At 31.4% G+C, this 20,334-nt stretch overlaps 1 protein-coding gene across 2 annotated transcripts; it reads right to left on the reverse strand.

Annotated features, from left to right (window-relative positions):
• Nucleotides 1-4,784: 4,784 nt before the first annotated feature.
• LOC133185923 (uncharacterized) lies at nucleotides 4,785-19,057 on the reverse strand. Of its 2 annotated transcripts, XM_061321212.1 has the most exons (10): nucleotides 18,874-19,057; nucleotides 12,772-13,030; nucleotides 12,323-12,382; nucleotides 11,806-12,025; nucleotides 10,509-10,616; nucleotides 9,308-9,521; nucleotides 8,337-8,422; nucleotides 7,756-7,887; nucleotides 7,232-7,306; nucleotides 4,785-5,883 (listed from the first exon to the last, which is right to left on the reverse strand). In XM_061321212.1, the coding sequence occupies exons 1-10, from the start codon at nucleotides 19,016-19,018 to the stop codon at nucleotides 5,725-5,727; spliced, it is 1,458 nt and encodes a 485-aa protein (XP_061177196.1). In that variant the 5' UTR covers nucleotides 19,019-19,057; the 3' UTR covers nucleotides 4,785-5,724. The 2 variants fall into 2 exon arrangements, with proteins under 2 accessions (XP_061177196.1, XP_061177197.1); XM_061321213.1 differs by lacking the exon at nucleotides 7,232-7,306 and having other exon boundaries at nucleotides 4,786-5,883.
• Between the last annotated feature and the right edge of the window lie 1,277 nt (nucleotides 19,058-20,334).

A 20,334-nucleotide genomic window follows, 5' to 3' on the forward strand; every position in this document is an offset into this window, starting at 1 on the left:
GGCAAGGTCTTCTTTTTCATATTTGGTCCATCGTCTGGCGTATTTCTTTTACTGAATTCATAATATTTATGAGATTATGACGCCAGTTGAAAGATCGGGGCTCCCTAAAATAACCAGTTTCTACATATTAAATTAATTCTAAAAAGTTTACATGCAAACAGAAATTTCAGAATCACAAAGTGTTTCATAACTTCTTTCATCTGTTAATGTTTCAGCAAATCTGATCGATGCAACAATAGTCATCGCTGGAAAAGAACTGAAACAAAAATTACGGAACAATAAAAAATTGTGTTCAGGCATAGCTGACAATGTTTTAAGAGAAAACTATATACATATAGATGTAATAAACCACATCTACATTGTTTATGTATATAGGTGTAGTACGTTTTTCTAAACATGACATTTCTTGTCTGAAAGTGTCATAGTCTTTATTATAACAACTTTTAAAGTCTATTTAAAGTAGATTCAAAATTTATTCATTTTACATTCAACAATCCGGAAGACAGGTCCTTGTGGTTTTCACCTATTAATATATACATTTGTGGTATCTCTCTATTATATAAACATGCAGAGAGCAAATATCTTCATACCTGTATGAAGTTTTTCGAAGGTCATAGGTCATTACGTGACCTAATCACACAGCGCAGTAATATCTACTCCACTAAGCAATATAGCATGTTTTTCATGCACAAAAATGTACAAAATACGCAAGTAAAATAATAATCATTTTATTTACAATGTAAACGAGTATTTAATACAGTTTTTGATCGGTTTTACATAGAGAATAGAAAGCTACATGTTCTAAGTTCCATGTCTGAGCTGCATAGTCTCAACGTTTACCCTTATTTTTCTCGCAGACCTCTGAATGCTATAATTTTTTTTTCATTAAACTTTACTCACAATAAATTTGTGTTGAAAAATATCAATGTAATGCAATCACGCCACAAACAGCTAACAAACACTGCAATTTGGAAGTTCGGTAGGCACACCTCCATCATCGAGATCGTTGTGACGTTGTCTTAACAATGTAAGCTGTCGCCAGTGTCTCCATGTCAACATCATAAATTAATAAATATGCCTTACTGAAATCGTACATTTTATGTTTTTGATCAAATTTTGTACTTGATTTCAAGTTATCTGGTCCGGACAAGTGTCTCCATCCATCCCTTTCCGACCGAAATTCCTCCAACTTTTTATTATCAAACATCGGACGTGTTTCTTGTGTTTTTTAACATCGAATATGGGTTCTCATGAATACAAAAATTCCCAGACACCAATATGCTCACTATAATTGATCACAAGTAGCCTTTCACAGAATATTCCCTTCTAAACAGAATCCTTTGCCAGATGAATTTGAAGCGTAACCGCTTTTCAAGCCAATTTACACCTAGCGTCATTTGTCAAAATCTACGACGTACAGTTAGTGCAATATTTATATTCGATTACATTCTATTGTCCATCTCAAATGTATATATAAGTAATAAATAACAAGTTTAAAAACTTCAATGGGAATTGAAGTGGGTCGGTACGTGATCAAATCTTCTGAGAAGGCCTTCGGCCTTCACAGGATTTGATCACGTGACCGACCCACTTCAATTCCCATTGAAGTTTTTAAACTTGTTATTTATTTCTTAAATATCTTTCAATGGTCATGATAGTACATTGTAATCAATATTGATGCTCCATATTCAACAACTGTAAAGATGTGCTTCTGTAATTAATCATTTTTGGAAAATTATTTCTGAGAGAATGCAACCTTTTTAATGAACGTTTAATCTTTCTCCTTTTTTTCATATCAAAGGAGCAGGGTGGGTAAGAAAAAAATACATGAGCAGTAATAAACTAATTTTATTTAACCCCCCCCCCCCCAAGGTATCTTAAGAGAATACATATGGTTATGTGGTTTTAATATGCATGATTGAGCGTGCATATACATCACAAAAATTAAAATGACATAAAATGTATAATAACATTACCTTTAAAAAAAAACAGTTTATTTCAAAATTCAAATTGAAATTAAATTTACATGATTTATCTGTGGAATATACGGTAAACAGATATTACAATAAGCAATTAATTAATAATCAATGCCTAAGAAATGAAAAATTATATTTCTTTGTAATTTGAATTTATCTACCTTTGAAAGTAGATATTTTTATAATTATGTACATCATAAACAGGATCATTCTAGGGATATCTTGGTATGAAGAGGTAATTGTTCAATGCATTTTTTTCTATTTCAAAAAGTAATTAAAAAATTAGTGTCCATACATGTACATCTAAGTTTGTTTGTTTGTTGTTTAATGTCCCTCTCGAGAATTTTTCACTCATATAGAGACGCCACCACTTGCCGGTGGAGAGCTGCAAATTTTAACCTATACTCGGCACTCAGGGCCATTGAACAGTGAGGGAACATTTTCGTGCCAGCACCTACTGCGACCCAGGACCTTGGTTTATGTGGTCTCATCTGAAGGACCGGTCTCCACGTCCAACAGTGGGATTCGAACCCGCTCAACTCCTTACTCGGTGACTCTAGAGCAAACGCTCTACATGTAACCACTGCGCCATGCCAGCGACGTTCATCTAAGTAATGTTATGAATAGGAATGATCAATGTTGTATTTGAATATACAACTGTATATATATTATTGTGCTAATTTAGAGATTGAATGAAGAAAAAAAATCAAAAGTACAGTATATACTTTACGTATTCTTTTGATTATAGATTCATTAAGATTAACCAGTATCTCTTTATATATCACAGTGCATTCTTTACAATGTTCTATATGATTTGTAATTGTTCAGAACCTTTCAACAAATATATTACTTCTCTAAGACCTTATTTTTCAAATAAAAAGATGGTTTCATACAAATTCTATAAATTCATTTTAATTACATATGAATTTTTTCATATATAGTATTGTCACATATGGTCTTTTACTGAGGTAGAGTTATATGCTTGAAATCAGATCTCGTTCGAATACATATCACAGTTCAAGAAATTAACAAAATTCTGATTCATTAGATTTTAAAAGAAAAAAAGATTTCATTATCTGCACACTGTGCAGTGCAGAAAACAATAAATCTTCCTGGATTTTTAAAGACCGAAAATTTCTTTTTGATATTAAATAATAAGCTATTCTTTTTGATGTGAAAAACATACGATCTCCCATAACTTGTAGTTTATCAAGATTTTTATCCAACAAGTTCTGTTCATTTTTTTTTAATCCATTAGCCTTGGCAATGGGATAGAAACACACAAGTTGGATAAAAATAAAAACCAGAAGTCTCTGATGAGATTGTAGCCCAACTGGTATGTACTTATAAGAAAGCACTTGGACTTGAAACTATGACAACAGCAATGAACATATTAATGATCATTGGCTTAGTCTCTTTGAAAGGCAATAAAGTTTTATAGCAATCAGAATGAAACTGTAGGAGAACTAGCCTTTACAAAGAGCCTTTTTATAAAAATTTTTGTTTAAAGTAACCACGGCAAAACTGTTCATCAGAATCAAAAATTAGTAAGCAGAACTATGTATCACAGTATACTTTACCGGTACTTGTTTAAAAAGGATTTTTTAATCAAAACAAAACTGTACGCGTACTAAAAGTACCATCTTGAAATAATTTCAAAGAAATTTCTTTTTTTTTGTAACCATGGCAACATCATTCATTGAAATCAAAAACTGATATATAGAATTATGTACCTTAATGCAGTCTACTTAATATATAGGTTTTATTGAAATCAGATCAACACTGTAGGAAGAGTAGCATTTTGAAAGAATTTCACGAAAAAAATTTAGTGACCATGGCAACACCCTTCATCAAAAAATTAAAAGGATAAACAGAGTTATGTGTCTTAGTTTAGGCTACTTGTGATGAAATCAGACCAGCCCCCAAGATCATAAACTGAGAACAGACTTAAGTCAAAATTTCAAATCAATATAACTTTTGAAATAATTTTGATAATGAACAAAATTTTCATCATATGTTTACATTAGAATATTATACAAACCTGCAAATTTTTAAGTATGCATGTTGAATAAAACTCAAGATATTCAAAATCAAAATTTTGACTTAAGTTTGTTCTCAGTTTATGGTCTCGAGGCCAGATCTCTAGGAGGAGTAGCGTTTTGAAACAATTTCAAAAAATTTCTATTTTTAGTAACCATGGCAACACATAACCCTATTCATCAGACTTCAAAAATCGCTATCTACCAAATTATAGTGAAATCGGACCAAAACTGTTGAAAGAGTAGCATTTTGAAAAATTGTTTACGAAACAATATTAACTGTATAAAGGAGTGAAAATAAGATGAACATATATATGCAAGATTAATGACTAACTCATGCTCACCAACATCTATAAATGTTGTCTTTGCAAGACATCTGCTCTTTGAGTCTTTCATACAATAAAAGAGTTTGATCATTAATACTGTTAGTCAATAATACCCTCTCCTCCAGTGATTCGTGACTAAAATAAGTTGGATACATGATAAAGTTGAGAGGGAAAAAAAAATCATTGAATATTATTACTAACTAATGTTTCAAACCGCATTAATCAAAACTTATTTTAACAATTTGAATATACACTTATTCAAAATACAATTTATAACTTGCTAATTTGCTAAAATAAGGCATTAAATGTAAACAGTAACTGCAGTATTAAACTTGTCACAAGTTGATAACTAGTGCATATTACATGTTATGAAAATCTAAGCATCACATGGTGATAAATTGTATGTATTAAGATGATTGTGCAAGATATAATAAACACTAATAAACAAATATTGGCACTAAAAATAATAAGGATATATATAAATAGAAAAAGTACACCCAGTAATTTAAAAATAATGAAAACAAAGTTTGTAGAACTCATAAGTACTTATAAATTTGTAACCATCTTGATAATACATGTATGAACTCTTCATATGTTGATATATAATCCATACATATAGATATAAAAGGAAATACACATGCAGATAAAAAGAAAAAAAGAACAAAGTCATGTTTACATTTGCAATTGTGGCCCCTTAATCTGTTTAAATTGTACAAATCAGATTTCAAAATACCGGTAGTGAAAATCAGACATAAGAACAATAATGATGGTTGCTTTTATATTATGTCTAATTATCACAGTTAAATATTGTAAATATAATTTTTACATTCATAAGTTGTATAAAAACAATTTTGCACTTATTTCACTCTGTCTCAAGAAATCTATTATCTAAATAAAATGTTGCATTGACCTAAAAGACTCTGAATTAAGAGAAGTTTTACAACAATTAAAAGTTCTAAAAAAGTTTACTGTAATCAAAATCAGTATAAGGAATGTCTACAGCTTTCTAGTACTCAATAAAGATGCTTTACAGTAATTTATATCTATTCTGAATGATTGTAATATACAATATGAAGGTGATTACAGCTATTTAGAACTGAGTAAGGGAATCTTACACTTATCTATATCTGCATAAATACATAGCCATCTAGGTCTTCATGGCAATTACATGTAACTTAAACACCAATTAAATAATGCACCAAGAAGTTTTACTGTAAATTACATCAACAAAAGGAATTTTTACAGTATAATATTGATCTATATGTGAGGAACTATCTACAGTAGTTCTGTACAGGTGAAAACCAGGCTGTAGAAGAAGAACTTGATCAGTAGATCAGAAGTTCTACAGTATAATGTAGTTGGAAGTTTGTACAGTAGTTGCGTTCAGGTGAAGACCACACTGCGTAGAAGAGGAGCTTGGTCATCGTCTTCCTGTGGGGGGTGCATGTTGCTGTCCTCTGGGAGGGACCCTGACACCATCCTCTTTATGGGGGACCTCTTCAAGGCCGGCTGTGATTTACTTTTTATCATCGCCTGACAGGCCTGTAAACAGAAAATCAGTTATTTTAGTTTCTGTTTACAATCATACCTTGAAACAGGATAAAAAAATAGATAACGAAAATTATTGACATTTTTTATCTAAATATTGAATGTCTAAATTGAAAATATATAATCACTTGCATGTAGGAAGCTGATTAGATATTAAGCATTTCAATGTAGATTAAAGTTGAATGAAACTTTAATTTTGTTATAAAAGCATTAGTGATTGTTTTTCAAGCTCATAAGCTTTTTTTAAGCAATGAAGCAGCTTACTTTTAAAGTAAAAAACAATTTTTGTAAATGCAAGTTCCCATAATAAGCATTGAACTTTCTTGTTGACTTGTAATATCAGTAAAAATGTATTCTTGCTCCTATACACATGAAAGATTAATCATTTTTCAGCATTCTTGCTCACCATCACAACACTTTATAACAATGCAAATGTATCTATATGTACATGCAAAATATGGTGAACCTGATAGTTAAGTTAACATATCCCTATGATAATTTTTAACAGGTTATATATTCTAAGTGAGGTTCTTTCTCTACACCTTGTTATATATAATTCTTCAAATTTCAAAGTCAAAATTACAATTCATTCATTAATTAAACACAGATTCCTAATTTTTTTTCTCAAACTAATTTTACAGAAAAACAAAATTATTAATAAAGATTTATGCATCGATCATCACTCATGTAAACTGTGCTTTAAAATATCAGCAGAATTATGCCTACAAAAATCAGTAGCCTGAACCATGACATTTTGAACCTGAATGAAAAGCATATTTATCTGATTTTAGTTGTCCTAGCTTTCAATACAATTGGAAGCATTAAAACATTGCAGAATCAGGTATTACAAATTATAATGGCACAATATCATTATATTTAGTCTAAAGAATATAGATTTATACCACAAGATTGTAGGGATTTATTCTTCAATGGCATATTTATTACAATTGATTTTGGGATTTTTCTTTTTGGCAGTTTGGCAGATTATCACTTAGCAAAAGCTTATAAGCATATACATTGTAGTACACAGTTCATCTTTTTTGGAACAAATTTGCTAATTCCTGACTAAAAATTATGTAATTTAGAAAAATAATGGAAATTCTACTCTGGAAGAATCTACATGGGTATCAAAACAAAACCACTAATTTATAATATACATTTTTTTAATGATGGAGATTGAGAAATGTTATAAATAATAGCCAGTCTGTCAATTGCAGATTTGGAGAGATTTATAAGCTTATGCTCACTTAGTATAAACAGAACATCACATTTTAACTGTCATCATGCTATAAGCTATTGGAGATCAAGGGAGACAACAAAGACTACATAAGTCACCACTCACTAAATCATCTAACTCAGTACTGGCAGAGGGGAGATTACTCCTGTCATGTTCGCGGGAGTGTAGTCGAATAAGCATCTATGTGTAAAATAATAAAGCAACTGTGTACATAGAGCTGGAATATTTCAAAATATTTTTTCAATATCCACATAACAGGTAGGGTGATATGAATCAATACAGGGAAGAATATAATGTTTTTTAATTTTATTACCAAATAGAATAAAAGCAGAGACACATGTATATAAAATAATATATAATCATGAGAAAAAATAAAGATTATTCTAAGTATTAGTATTTTTACCAGATATATACATTCTGTCAAATTGGTGTTACCGGTAATTAATTCAAAGTAAATAAAAAAAATAAATAAACCACTGAAAGTGACAAGAAGACAAAACCTCTTTCAAATGTCTACTGAATTAATGCAAAATGTGAACACTTAACAAATATGCATGGATAAATTAAAAAGAAAATAACTTTAAAGTAGCATGAAAACTGGAGGTTATATTAATCAAATAAAGACTTACATTTCTCCTAGCGGACTTTGCCCTGGCGACCTGTATTCTTTGGTGTATATCTACGTAAACGTCTGTCTCATCGATTATCTCCTCCTGAATTAATTCCTCTATGACATCCTCCAAGGTTATTATTCCAATGATCTGAGACAAAAGGAAATACATACAGTTGATTATCGATATCTCGATACTGATATCTCAAATACCATATGCATGGATATGTCAAAGTGATTTGGAAGTCCCAAAGGCGTACATGTATTTCTTATGTATTTTACCCTGGATATCTCAAATCCTTGGCTATGTCGAAGTATTTTCTCAGTTCAATCAAGATAACGGAGTTTGACTGTATATTGACATCTGGTTTTTTTTTAAGTTTTAATCATTTATAATCTTGATAGTATAAAATTTTGAGTGTCTTTATCCAAACTCTCGTGAATAAATAAAATCATTAAAACATTTAATTTTATCAATCTGTAATATATGCACATGATACTTCAACATAATCATGCATGCAATGACAATGCATCCTATTCAGTTGCTCAGTTTGGCAAATGCTGAGGGGAAAAATTAATTTTATCATTAATTGTCCAGACCTCGTTTGACTCTGGTAGACATTCCACTTCATATCCTTCATCTGTCTCTGTTACTTGTGTGTGTTTTCTCACAAATGCTAAGTGACCTGTAAAAAAAAAAATAAAAATCAATTCATGTGAAAAATTATGTGCCTAAAGTGGAAAAGTCACAGATAACACTTGATTCTGAGTACTTACAATATAATAGTGCAAATAATCCCTAGACATCAAGTCATGAGAACATGAATTCATGACTGGACTGTTGGTGTGGAGTTTTTACATTTATTTCAGCAAAATAAAAATAAAAGCAAGTAATTAAATTTTATTAGGGGTGCTTCTTAAAAAATTACCAAATAAATTCCTCATCTACAGTATTACATGTACTCATTCAATTGAGGTAATATAGCCCAAACAAAACCTTACTATATATAAAAATCCACCTTTTGTTCAAGAATGGTGATGTAGACTCTGACATTTTATATTTTAAACAGTTGTGACCAAAGCTAAAGTTATAGACCACCAAACAATACTACTTAGTAGGTTTGTTATAGACTGTCTACAGAAATATATCAGGTTTGTCTGTGAGATTCATTAATACAATATGTTTGGAATCCATAGATTGTCAGTAATAAAACTAATAAGGATTTATTTTCATGAGAACCATAAACACTGAAATAAATGACTCCTAGTACATGTATCAGAATGGTTAGGATTCATTCATATTTCTGGATATAATTCTCATTTACAGGACAAAGAAATATAGCCAACAGTCACATGTCACATTTAAACCAATGAAAGTGCGACATTTCAGTCTAAGGGAAAATAAATACGTATGTATACAAAATCAGCTCAGAATAAAAAAATTATGGAAATCTTTTTTTTTGACTGTTGTAAATACAGAAAATTTATGGAAATCTTACTCTTACACATCTTTTGATAAAGTCTTAGCCTAATTTCATTAGAGTTCTCATTTACATTGATAATCCTCTTACTTTTTCCTGTTTGGAACATGTTTAATAGATCATACAGAGGCATGTCGTCATTGACGTGCAACAGGTTTCCAGTGCATTCATTCTTCAGGAGTTCTCGGACTGGGGTTTTGTCCTCTGGGTTTAACATGATGTAGTTTTTTACCAGTAGGAGGCCTACCACATTACTGGCATGATGTTCATAAACAGGAACTCGAGAGTGAGCTTGATGGAGAATCTGAAACAAATTAGAGATTATTTTAGAAATACAGTAAAGAAAAGAAAATACTGTACATCACTAAATTTTCGTGACACCTTATTTTCACAAGTTAGTCATTTTGTCTTAATCAGCAAGTCAAAATTTTCACGAATTGTGGTTATTGCTTTATATATGTACTGTACAAAAAAGATATATACGTACTCTTTAGGAATACTAATATACATGAGAATTAAATTTTCACGAGCACAGTGTCTCACATAATTACACGAAAATAACATTCTCACTAAAGAAAAGGTGATTTACTGTATGATTTCACAATTTCAAATTGATTTCTTACTAACGACATATTTTAAGAGACAGGTAAGCAAAATTGCTGTAGTAATAGATGCATTTAAGATTTTGAGGGAGAGCACCTTAAAATACTTCACAAGTTATTCCTTTTTGTGCAGCATTAAAACATATTGTTTTGGTAAAATATTCCATGTGAATGAACTGCCCCCTATCAAATATTATTTTTATTTATGCAACTGGGAGTATGTGTACATGTCAAACAACTTTGATCTTGGTTCCAGTTTGCTTCTCCATTATGGAATAAACTATCTCAATATGGTTTTATATGTCAAAATCCTTAGACATGGTACATGTACCAGTGTGCTTGTCCGGTGTGGCATAAAAGACCTTAAATATGGTTTAATATGACAAACAGCCTTTGACATGCTCTCAGTATGCTAATGAATAAACTACCTGAAATATAGTTAAATATCACAAACAACTTTAAACATCTTAGACATGGCATTGGTATGCTGAAGGATAAGTTACCTTAAACATCGTTTAATAATTATACATGTATCTGAAACAACCTTAATCATGGTTCAGTATGCTTATCCAGTGCAGAACAAATAATCTTTGAAAATGGTTTAATATGACAAACAACATAAAATATGAAACCAGTATACTAATCCAATACAGAATAATTTATTTTAAATATTGTACAATATGACAAACCTTAGACATAGTAGATTTGTCCATCACTGCATCAGCATCAACCATAAACACATCACAAAGGGGCAGCATGGCATCCTTCACTGTTTTATTCTTCATGTCAAGGGCACCCTATAAAAGAATCGAGGTTATACTCTTTATGTAAAGAGCACCCTACAAAACAATCAATGTTTTACTCTCCATGTCAAGGGCCCCCTACAAAACAATCAAGGTTTTACTCTCCATGCCAAGGGCACCCTACAAAAGAATCAAGGTCACTTTCTTAGATTCTTATTAGGGCTGGGCAATAATACTGATATTCTGATATATTGCAGTATGATGAAAGAAAATATTGTATTGCAATACATTTTTGTAGCACCGATATACTGGCAAAACGTTTGGACTCAGGATTTCTATAATAGGATATGCAGTATAAGTTGTCAAATATGTTTGCAATTGTGCCAAATAGTATGGCAAAAGCTGTTGTATGTGTGTATTTTAATGCATAGCTGTAATTAAATCAACAAAATATTTTTTCCTGGTCATTTGACACAGTTATGTACATTCTGTATGTAAATGGAAGATAATAAAATTTAAAAAATGCCATTTTTAAAGGCGTTGAAAAAATTGCAGTACATATTGCAATACAGTTAAAAATATTGCAATACATGGCAATATGAAATCTCTAGTCAATACCCAGCCCTAATTCTTATAATCATCTGCAGAATCCAAATGATGAAATTTTCTTCAAAAGATTATTCACTTGTTACTAGATTAGTATTTATTAGATTAGTATTTATATAATCTGTTGCATATAAAAGTACAAAGGTTTGTGTTTTTCTGGAGATCATACAGTGTAAGTACATGTAAGTAAAAGTTTCCGTCTCCAATCTCATAAACATGCACCAAGAGTCCACTACGTGATAAAGATCAAGAGTCTCTTTTAAAGACATTAAGCTTAGTTCACCACATTATCTACCAATCAAAATATTGATATACATGTACAATGTAGAATGATTTTACTTTATATAGTACCAGTTAAAACTATAGTGTATGTATTTCTGAAACAAGCTCAATTCCCTCTTAGTGTTAAAACTACTGATTTTTTAAGAAATTTACACTACACATTCATGCATTGATCATACTTTTTCTTTTCAGAGTATAAGCTTTCCTTAAGCTTTTAAACATTGGTATTCCATGAAAAGGCACAATCAAGTAACACTTAAGAAAATATAACCCATCTGATCTCAATCTTATTAACTATTTTTTTCCTAAACAAATTAGGACTATAAAATGCATGCCTTTTTTAGGTTATTTGTACCTTAATAATTAAAACTTCATCAATGGTCAGCGGTTCATCATCCTCTTCATCTTGTGTGTGATGTATATTGGCTTCAGAATTGGGACCATGCAGATCTACAAGAACTTTGAGCTGGGCTCGACGGAAAAAAGTCCCATGGTCTTCACCAAGAACACAGTCTAAAAGCTTGGACAATGGCCAGGCCACTATAAATAGGAGGGCCATCAGCACATAGACAATTCTGCAGAAAGAAGGATTATATTGTGTTATAAAGATCAGCAACCATTTAAAAACTTTAATAAACATATTGATGAGTTTACGAAGAGCCATTAAATTGAAAAAAATTGACTTAATATGATGTTTACTCATTTAGTAAGTTTTACTTGATTACTAAAATCATCCAGCTATCTTCAAAGAGCAATATTCATCAAGCCTAACAGAGGGAGGTAAATACCGTTCTTTGCAATTCACTAAATCAGGTTGATCTTATAGAGAGTCATTGAATAAAGTTTGCAGCTGTTCTTATGTGTTTACTTACGGGGCTAATGTTGCTCCTATAGCCAGTCCAAATCTGGTACATATTGCTTGTGGAACAACCCTGCAATTCAGGTATAATAATGTCTAAACAATTTCTGAATGCTGCTTTATCTAGCAACTACTTTTACAAACAATATGTCTTCATTACACATAGACATGCTACATTATAACAAAATTATAACTTTTTTTTCAAATTCCCCTGCTTTTTTCATTATGTAACAATTGAAAAATCATATCCAAAATCTGAATGCTCTAATCATATGGCAGGACATTTTGGTGGGTGAATATATTTACTGATTCAGACCGAAAATTATATTTCGAGTTGCTTCATTAATTCAAGTTATTATAAAGTAAACATGTTCTAAAACTGAGACCTTCACATCTTTATCAAAACACAATGTGATGCAATCAAAAACTAGTGTCAGATCTTCCTAATACATTGGTACTTACTCGCCAAATATTAGTACAGCAGTGACAGATACAAGAATGGCTATCACAGGACTAGAGATTCTATCTAAGAAGATTGGCATGGCTTCCACGGCAGCAGCATTGGCCAGCAGTAAGGTTACCAGGAGGAGGTGATGTTTCTTCACAATGGGGAGGATCTTCTTGGCCTGTTTCTGCTGTTTTTGTGTTCCCCCTTCCTTCATTATTTTAAGGGTCATTAGATCCAGGGAGAGAAGACCCATAGTTAATCCTGACATCAGCCCTGTGTAAGTAAAATGTTATAGTGCAAAGTCATTCTCTAATATTTACAATTCCAATAAATTTCCCGTATGATTCTTTACAAAATAGAAAACTGTTCATTTTCTCATGAACTACCATGGATGAGCATGAATATCTCCATTGTTATAATACCCTACTTCACATCAAAACTATAGTGCGAACTGATTTTTGCTTTAAAAATGACAGTTGAATGGCGTACCGTAGTTTGTGGCAACTCATCAGAAAAATAATGTAAATATAAGAAATGAATTTATTCATGAGGTACATGAACTACAACACTTCACACCTGCATATTTATCAAGAAGTGCCAACACACTTCATGAAATCTGCCGGCGTGAAGTGTCGTAGTTCATGTCCTCATGAATCTTCAAAAATTAAGGACATACACAATGTACCTTACCTACTGATAATTTTTCAAGATATTCTTAATTTAAGATTATAGTGCCATCAGCAGTTCGTAGACAAAAAATCAGCATGCATTTCCAGGGGTTTTGAAAAGATATCAATTGATGAAAATTCCTGTATAATTCAAAGAAAAATATACAAAAATTACTAAACATATATTCTAGATGTTTTGTTTATCAAAACTTGTGGCCCAAGTATACTATACATTTAAGTAGTTCCGGTGAACATGGCGCATTTATTTAAAAATGTGACGTTAATTTGTATTCATTTTTTTAAAATTATTTGAATAATAATTTGTATTAACTAAAACAATAAATTAAATCAATGTGAAAGAGATAAGCAGTAACTGTTATTGAAAGTTTAAAATACAGGTCGAGGGAATTGCAGGCAAGCTAATGAATTTGTGTACAGTAGGCAGGTCAGTAGGTCGACAGGTCAGCAGGTCGACAGGTCAGCAGGTTAGCAAATAAACGTGTACAGGTTGACAGATCGACAGATAAGCAAGTTAGCAAATGAGCATGTGTACAGGTCGACAGGTAAGCAGGTCGACAGGTAAGCAGGTTAGTAAATAAACGTGTACAGGCCAACAAGTCAGCGGGTCAACAGGTATACATGTCGACAAGTCAGCAGGTCGAAAGGTAAGCAGGTCAAAGGGTAAGCAGATCGACAGGTCAGCAGGTCGACAGGTAAGCAGGTTAGTGAATAAATGTTCACAGGTCAACAAGTCAGCGGGTCGACAGGTCAGCAGGTCGACAGGTCAGCAAGTCGACAGGTAAGCAGGTTAGTGAATAAATGTGCACAGGTCAACAAGTCAGCGGGTCGACAGGTCAGCAGGTCGACAGGTCAGCAAGTCGACAGGTTCGCAGCTCGACAGGTCAGCAGGTCTACAGGTAAGCATATTAGCTAATAAACATGTGTACAGGTCGACAGGTAAGCAGGTGAACATGTCAGCAGGTCGACAAATCAGCAGGTCAATGTAATTTTATTAGGCAGACACGGGAATAGCCAGCAAGTATGCAAATGAAATAGTGGTATTTTGGTAAAAATATATTTAAACTTTCAGTTGTATATTAATATATCAATTTAAATTAATTTGATTTATGATATGCGATATCCTTAAATCTAAATAACTTTGATACCATAGTAAGAATTTAAATAACAAAATTTAACAAGTTTGAACGGGTCAAGTTTAATTGAATATTTGTGGTGAATATCTATACATGTCGACCTGCTGACCTGTCGACCTGCTTACCTGTCGACCTGTTTCCCCATATTTATTGTTAATTCAAAATTTAATGAATATGTATATTATGTAAATGTTATGAATAAATATGTAACTACAATAAATATTCATTACTTTAATAGGGTAGATATGAGGACTATTTACTCATTTTGTTAAAACTGAAAATCCGCAGGAACTACAATACCGTATACTGCACTTGACCCAAACTTGTTTTAGAAGAAGTGTACAATAGCATATATAGACATTAAAATGTAGCACACAGTTCCTTTGAGTATTGGAACTCTTCAGGGAAAAAGACAATTAAGTTCAAACTACATTGCGTATGTCCTTAAATTCATTTCTTAATTAACATCAGGGATAACTTCCTAACCTCCAACCAACCCAAACCAATATCCCCCTAACCCAACCCCCCAACCCCCCCCTCACAAAAAAAAAAATATCTATCAATAACTGAACCCTTTACTTAGCCTGGTCTGATGATGCAAATGTACTCAGTCTGATTGAGGGGAAAAAAATGCATGATCATAAATGAAAATTACAATGTAATCAGACAGTATATCTGTTGGTCTTTTTGTTTACCTTGGAACAAACTTCATTTAAGATTTAAATTGAATATGTTATGCTTTATAGATCATCCTTCGTCAAACTGCATACGATGTATAGAAAAGTACTGTCTAATCTTATAATATATATATCAGAATTTCAGTTTTACATGCAGTATGCAATGCTTCAGAATTGATAAAAAATGCAATTGAGAAAAGGGATTATTGTTGTTACAATATACTATAGCTATTTGATAAAAAAAAATGTGTTACACAGTATAGTTGCAGATCTGTAGCTTGCTGGTCTGAAAAAAATTGGGATGGATGACGAGTGCTACAGTGCCACCTACTGAAAAAAGTGTGCTTTTTCTTGATTTATTTGTCCGTATACATCAAAATATTACATACCGTGTGTTCCTAACATATTCTTTAACTACTTCCACAACAAAACTGTATGTAAAAGTCTTGTACATAGTGCATTGGACCAATTTGTCTTGACACTCAAGATGGCAGTATAGGTAGGCAAAATTCTCAATGGTCTCAATTTCAGTCCAAGGGGGGCTATTAACAATGGATTTGGGAAATGTTTTATTGTGGAGGTAGTGAAAAAATATGTTAGGAACACACGGTTTGTTATTTTTTGAGATGGCAGTTTTAATATATGGAGAAACAGCTCACTTTATTGTGTGCAATAAATATGCACTTTTTTCAATGCATGGCACTGTAGCTCTCTGGTCATCCATCCCAATTTTTTCAGGCCAGCGAGCTACAGATCTGCAGCTACACACAGTACAACTATATGTTGAATAGACAAATTTCGCATTTGTAAGAGTTATCTCCCATTGTCAGTGTAATGCTCATTTTTCTCACTATATCTTTTGTAACTTACCTGTAAATATTTTCAACCTTTAAACAGTATCAAAAAATTTTGATCCATTCTTGTATTGCCATAGTATGGGGCAACATAAAAAACAACGAACAAATTCATATATACAGATTTCATTTATAAGACATGTCCCGTAAAATTGGTAATGTTATAGAGGGAAAACGGTGTCTTAAGCCGGTTGACCCCAGATTGACCCCGCAAAGGGAAATTACTTTAGTATATGGGTGAATTCAAAAAAAATGACCATCAAACTGAATTTTTTTGGAAAAATTCAACTACTTCTAAAATATTTTTCACTTATATCATCATATTGCACATGCATTCTAGTTTAAAATCCTGAAGTGGCAATAGAATAGACAATTTGATTAAAAAGTTTCAGAATTTTTATTAGTAAAATTTCTTTTGAAAAAAGAAAATATCATTACACCTTAAAAGACTTTCTAAAATACATAATCACAAGAAATTATAGTTTTTTATGCTTCAAAATGGTAAAAGGGGTATAAATGATCAAATCTAGACCTTGATTGAGTATCTTCTCTTGTATGTGTGACAAAAAATTGGCTTTTTGATTGTTATTTTACATTATTTTTTCAATTCTGGTTTGAAAAGTTTTAATAAGAAAAAAATATGAAGCAATAAAATTCCCCAAATTTCACTTTTTTGTCCGTTCAAGTCATTTCTTTAAATCTAAGCCAAAAAAGAATTTTTATATACGAGTTCTCTTAAAAAAATACTAGATTTTGAAGTGACCCTATGTTACATTATTGTGTTGCACTCCTGACATCTGATATGTATTTTATTTAACATTGTTTTAAAAATTATAACACACAATAACCCATTCTTACTTTGTAAATTAATTTGTCATTTTGATATTTTTCATCGTTTACGGCAGGTTTTTCATATTTTGAAGACCTTAACACATGATTATTTGCAAAGTGTAATATACATAAATTGTATCTAAAACTATATGTGAAATGATGAAAACTATTCCCTGAATTGACAAGAAAATTTCTGTAATTTGTTGATAGACATAGTGTTTTGAACATCAAATAGTATCAAACATTTTTTTCAACTCATTTTTTTAGTAAAGATAATTAAAAAGCATTGGTAATTATAAAGCAGTTTTGTTGCACTCCAGACTGCAGTAAAATTTAAAATTAAAATCGTAGAACACAAAAATTCATAAAGTGTTGGCAACATGAAGTGGTAATGAAATTGTGCAATATTTATAGTCCAATACTTCATAATTAAAATGGATGAAAGTATTTGAAATTCATATTTTATCTGGAATTATTCTCTATTTATGCCAAAAAACTAGCTTAAATGTATATTTAGAAGATAAATATTTTATAGCATATTTTCCTTTAGAGGACAAACACAGTAACCCACTAGAAAAATTCTACTCATCATTTTTTCTTTATTTTTATTCTTATTGGATGATTTATAATTCCAACATATTTGTTGCACTCCTGACCAAAAGTATTGGGACCTTTAAAGTAGAATTGTGAAGTGAAAATCACATAGGAACTTGTTCTGTTGTTTCAGTGAAGTTGAGGAGGAATTACTTGAATTTTATGACAATGTTTTAGTGTGTTTATTTTTAACATTCATTAAAAAAAAATCACAAAAAAGACAAAAACACATCTGAATTGATAAAATTGAAAAAGGAAGGATTTTAATAATAAAACTGTCAATAATTTAGTATTAAATTATACAAAAAGATCATTATTAATTAATGAATACGTCTAAGCATGAATAGAAGTGTTTTTGTCACACAACTTGAATCTTTAAAAAAATGTGTTGCACTCCTGACCATAGAAATATTGATCTGAAGCACAGACAGATCCTGTAATTGATAAATCTATTTGGTAAAAATGTTCTTTGTGTCTTTCTTTTCCAAAATAAAAATCAGAAAATCATATAAAGATAATAGTTTTTTCATGCTTGGGAGCAAAACATCAAATGTTGCACTCCTGACATTATTGGGTATGCACATATACTTGACTCTAATTAATGCTGCTTGTGATTTATATAACATTTTTAAGTTTTAAAATGTCTATCAGTTATTGTTTTACACTTCGAAAATTCTTTTTTGTCTTAATTTTCTTTCAGAATTTTACAATTGATGTTTTTTTGGCAACACTACATTTTTTCTGTTGCACTCCTGACATGGTATGACATTTTTTTAAACATCAGCCATGACAACAACTTGATTAAACAAAAGTTACTACAGCCCACATTTAAAGCTCAATACTTTGAATATTATCAGGAAAGTCTTTATTTTCAACATAAAGCATTATTATTTATTTCACAGATCTCCAAAAAATATTGAAATTTCAAAATGTCACAAAAAGGTGTTGCACTCCTGACAATTTTAGCATCATTTTTGGGCATAACTTTTTTGTTAATTGAGATATCAACCAGATATTTGGCAGGTATTTAGACACTATCTAAAGACATATGCTGAGACATAGAAATCTATTTTCATTGCCTGTATTTTTAGTGTGGGTTGATAAATATGCATTTGGTCATTTTTTTTTAATTCACCCATATGTGAAAGAAAAAAGATATTGCAAAATATGTACTTCAAGGTGTTCCATAGAGTAAAAATACATAGCCATTTTATTTCTACAACGATTTAAATTGGTATTTCAGCATACATGTAAGTTGTAAATTGTTATTTATAAATCATTATCACCCGGAAAATGTGAAAGTAAGAGCAGAGTAAATTCGAGAACGTTCGTTTTCACCTGCAACTAAAACAAGACCCACGTAAATGCCCAGATATATCCAAAACCATTCATCGTTGTATGTGAGCGGTTCCTCTTCTTCCACAAATATTGTGCCATTGCAATTTATTTTGTTATGAAGCAATTGGCACGTTATGTTCGTCATGTCATAGGTACATGGGTGGTCCCGTTCTGTTTACATCAACTTATACCAAATCTTCCTTCCTTTCATGGAGAGTTTTCCGCGCGAGTTGTCTTTCTTATATTATCTCGCACTAGCTTCGGTGGGCGTAAGTATTAAAGATTTTTTGTCCCCAGCTTTCGCGAAAGTGAGGGGACTTTAAATCTCGTTTGTCTGTCTGTCAGTCTGTCCGTCTGTCAGTCTATCTATCTGTCAGTCTTTCTATCTGTTAAAAAAAACTTTAACCTTGGTCATAACTTTTGAATGAGAAGAGACAGGGCTTTCATATTAGACATGTTCATTACCTCTGACAAGACCTTTCCAAATATACTATTTTTTTACCCTGTGTCCTTGACCTTGAAGTTTGACTTACTTTTTATGAATTTTATCTTTGCTTATAACTTTGATTGAAAAGAGATAAGGCTTTCATATTTGACTTGTTCATTACCTGTGACAAAAACTTTCCAAATATACTATGATTTTTGACCCCTTGACCTTGAATTTGACCTACCTTTCAAAAATTTTAACATTACTTTAAATTGGTCATAAAATTTGAATGAGAAAAGACAACCTTTCATATTACACGTGTACCTTTCCAAATATACTATGTTTTTTGTTTTTTTTTTTATCCCGTGATCTTGACCTTAAAGTTTGACCTACTTTTCAAAATTTTTATCTTTGCTTATATATTTTGATTGAGAATAGTTAGGACTTTCATATTTGACATGTGCATTACCTGTGACAAGGTGTTTCCGAGCATGCTATGATTTTTTACTCTTTGACCTTGACCTTCATGTTTGACCTAATTTTCAAAAATCTAAACCTTGTGATTACTTTTGAATGACATATGATAGGGCGTTCATATTTTACAAGTGCATTATCTGTGTCAAAATGTTTCCGAAAGTGCTGTGATATTTGACCCCGTGACCTTGACCTTCAAGATTGACCTAATTTTTTTCAAATATTTCATCAATTTGTGCATTACTTGTGACAAGACCTTTCGGAATGTGTTATTATATTTGACCTCCTGACCTTGATCTTGAAGTTTGATGTAGTTTTGAAAAGCTAAAATCTTTGCAATAACTGTTATTAATTCAACAATTTATGTCTTTTTTGTATAATCCACAGACAAGACATACAATCAAAACAGTTACAATATACCATAAATACATGTACATTGTAATGGCATCCCAACCACTAAGACACCGAAAGCTTGATTCTCCCTTTTTTAACCTTTTTAACTAAATAATGTCATATCACTACAGTTTCAGTTGAAGACTCGGCTGTCATCAATTTTTATC

Source organism: Saccostrea echinata, unplaced genomic scaffold (assembly GCF_033153115.1).
Source record: "Saccostrea echinata isolate AGI-Se365-2 ecotype Australia unplaced genomic scaffold, CSIRO_AGI_Sech_v1 ptg000012l, whole genome shotgun sequence".
Taxonomy (NCBI): domain Eukaryota; kingdom Metazoa; phylum Mollusca; class Bivalvia; order Ostreida; family Ostreidae; genus Saccostrea; species Saccostrea echinata.

Coding starts and splice junctions, on each gene's coding strand:
- LOC133185923 (XM_061321212.1), bottom strand. CDS start 19,018: ATGACGAACATAACGTGCCAATTGCTTCATAACAAAATAAATTGCAAT. Junction 12,383..12,771: donor GCTGTACTAATATTTGGCGA/GTAAGTACCAAT, acceptor CCTGAATTGCAG/GGTTGTTCCACAAGCAATAT. Junction 8,423..9,307: donor CATGTTCCAAACAGGAAAAA/GTAAGAGGATTA, acceptor TTTTTTTTACAG/GTCACTTAGCATTTGTGAGA.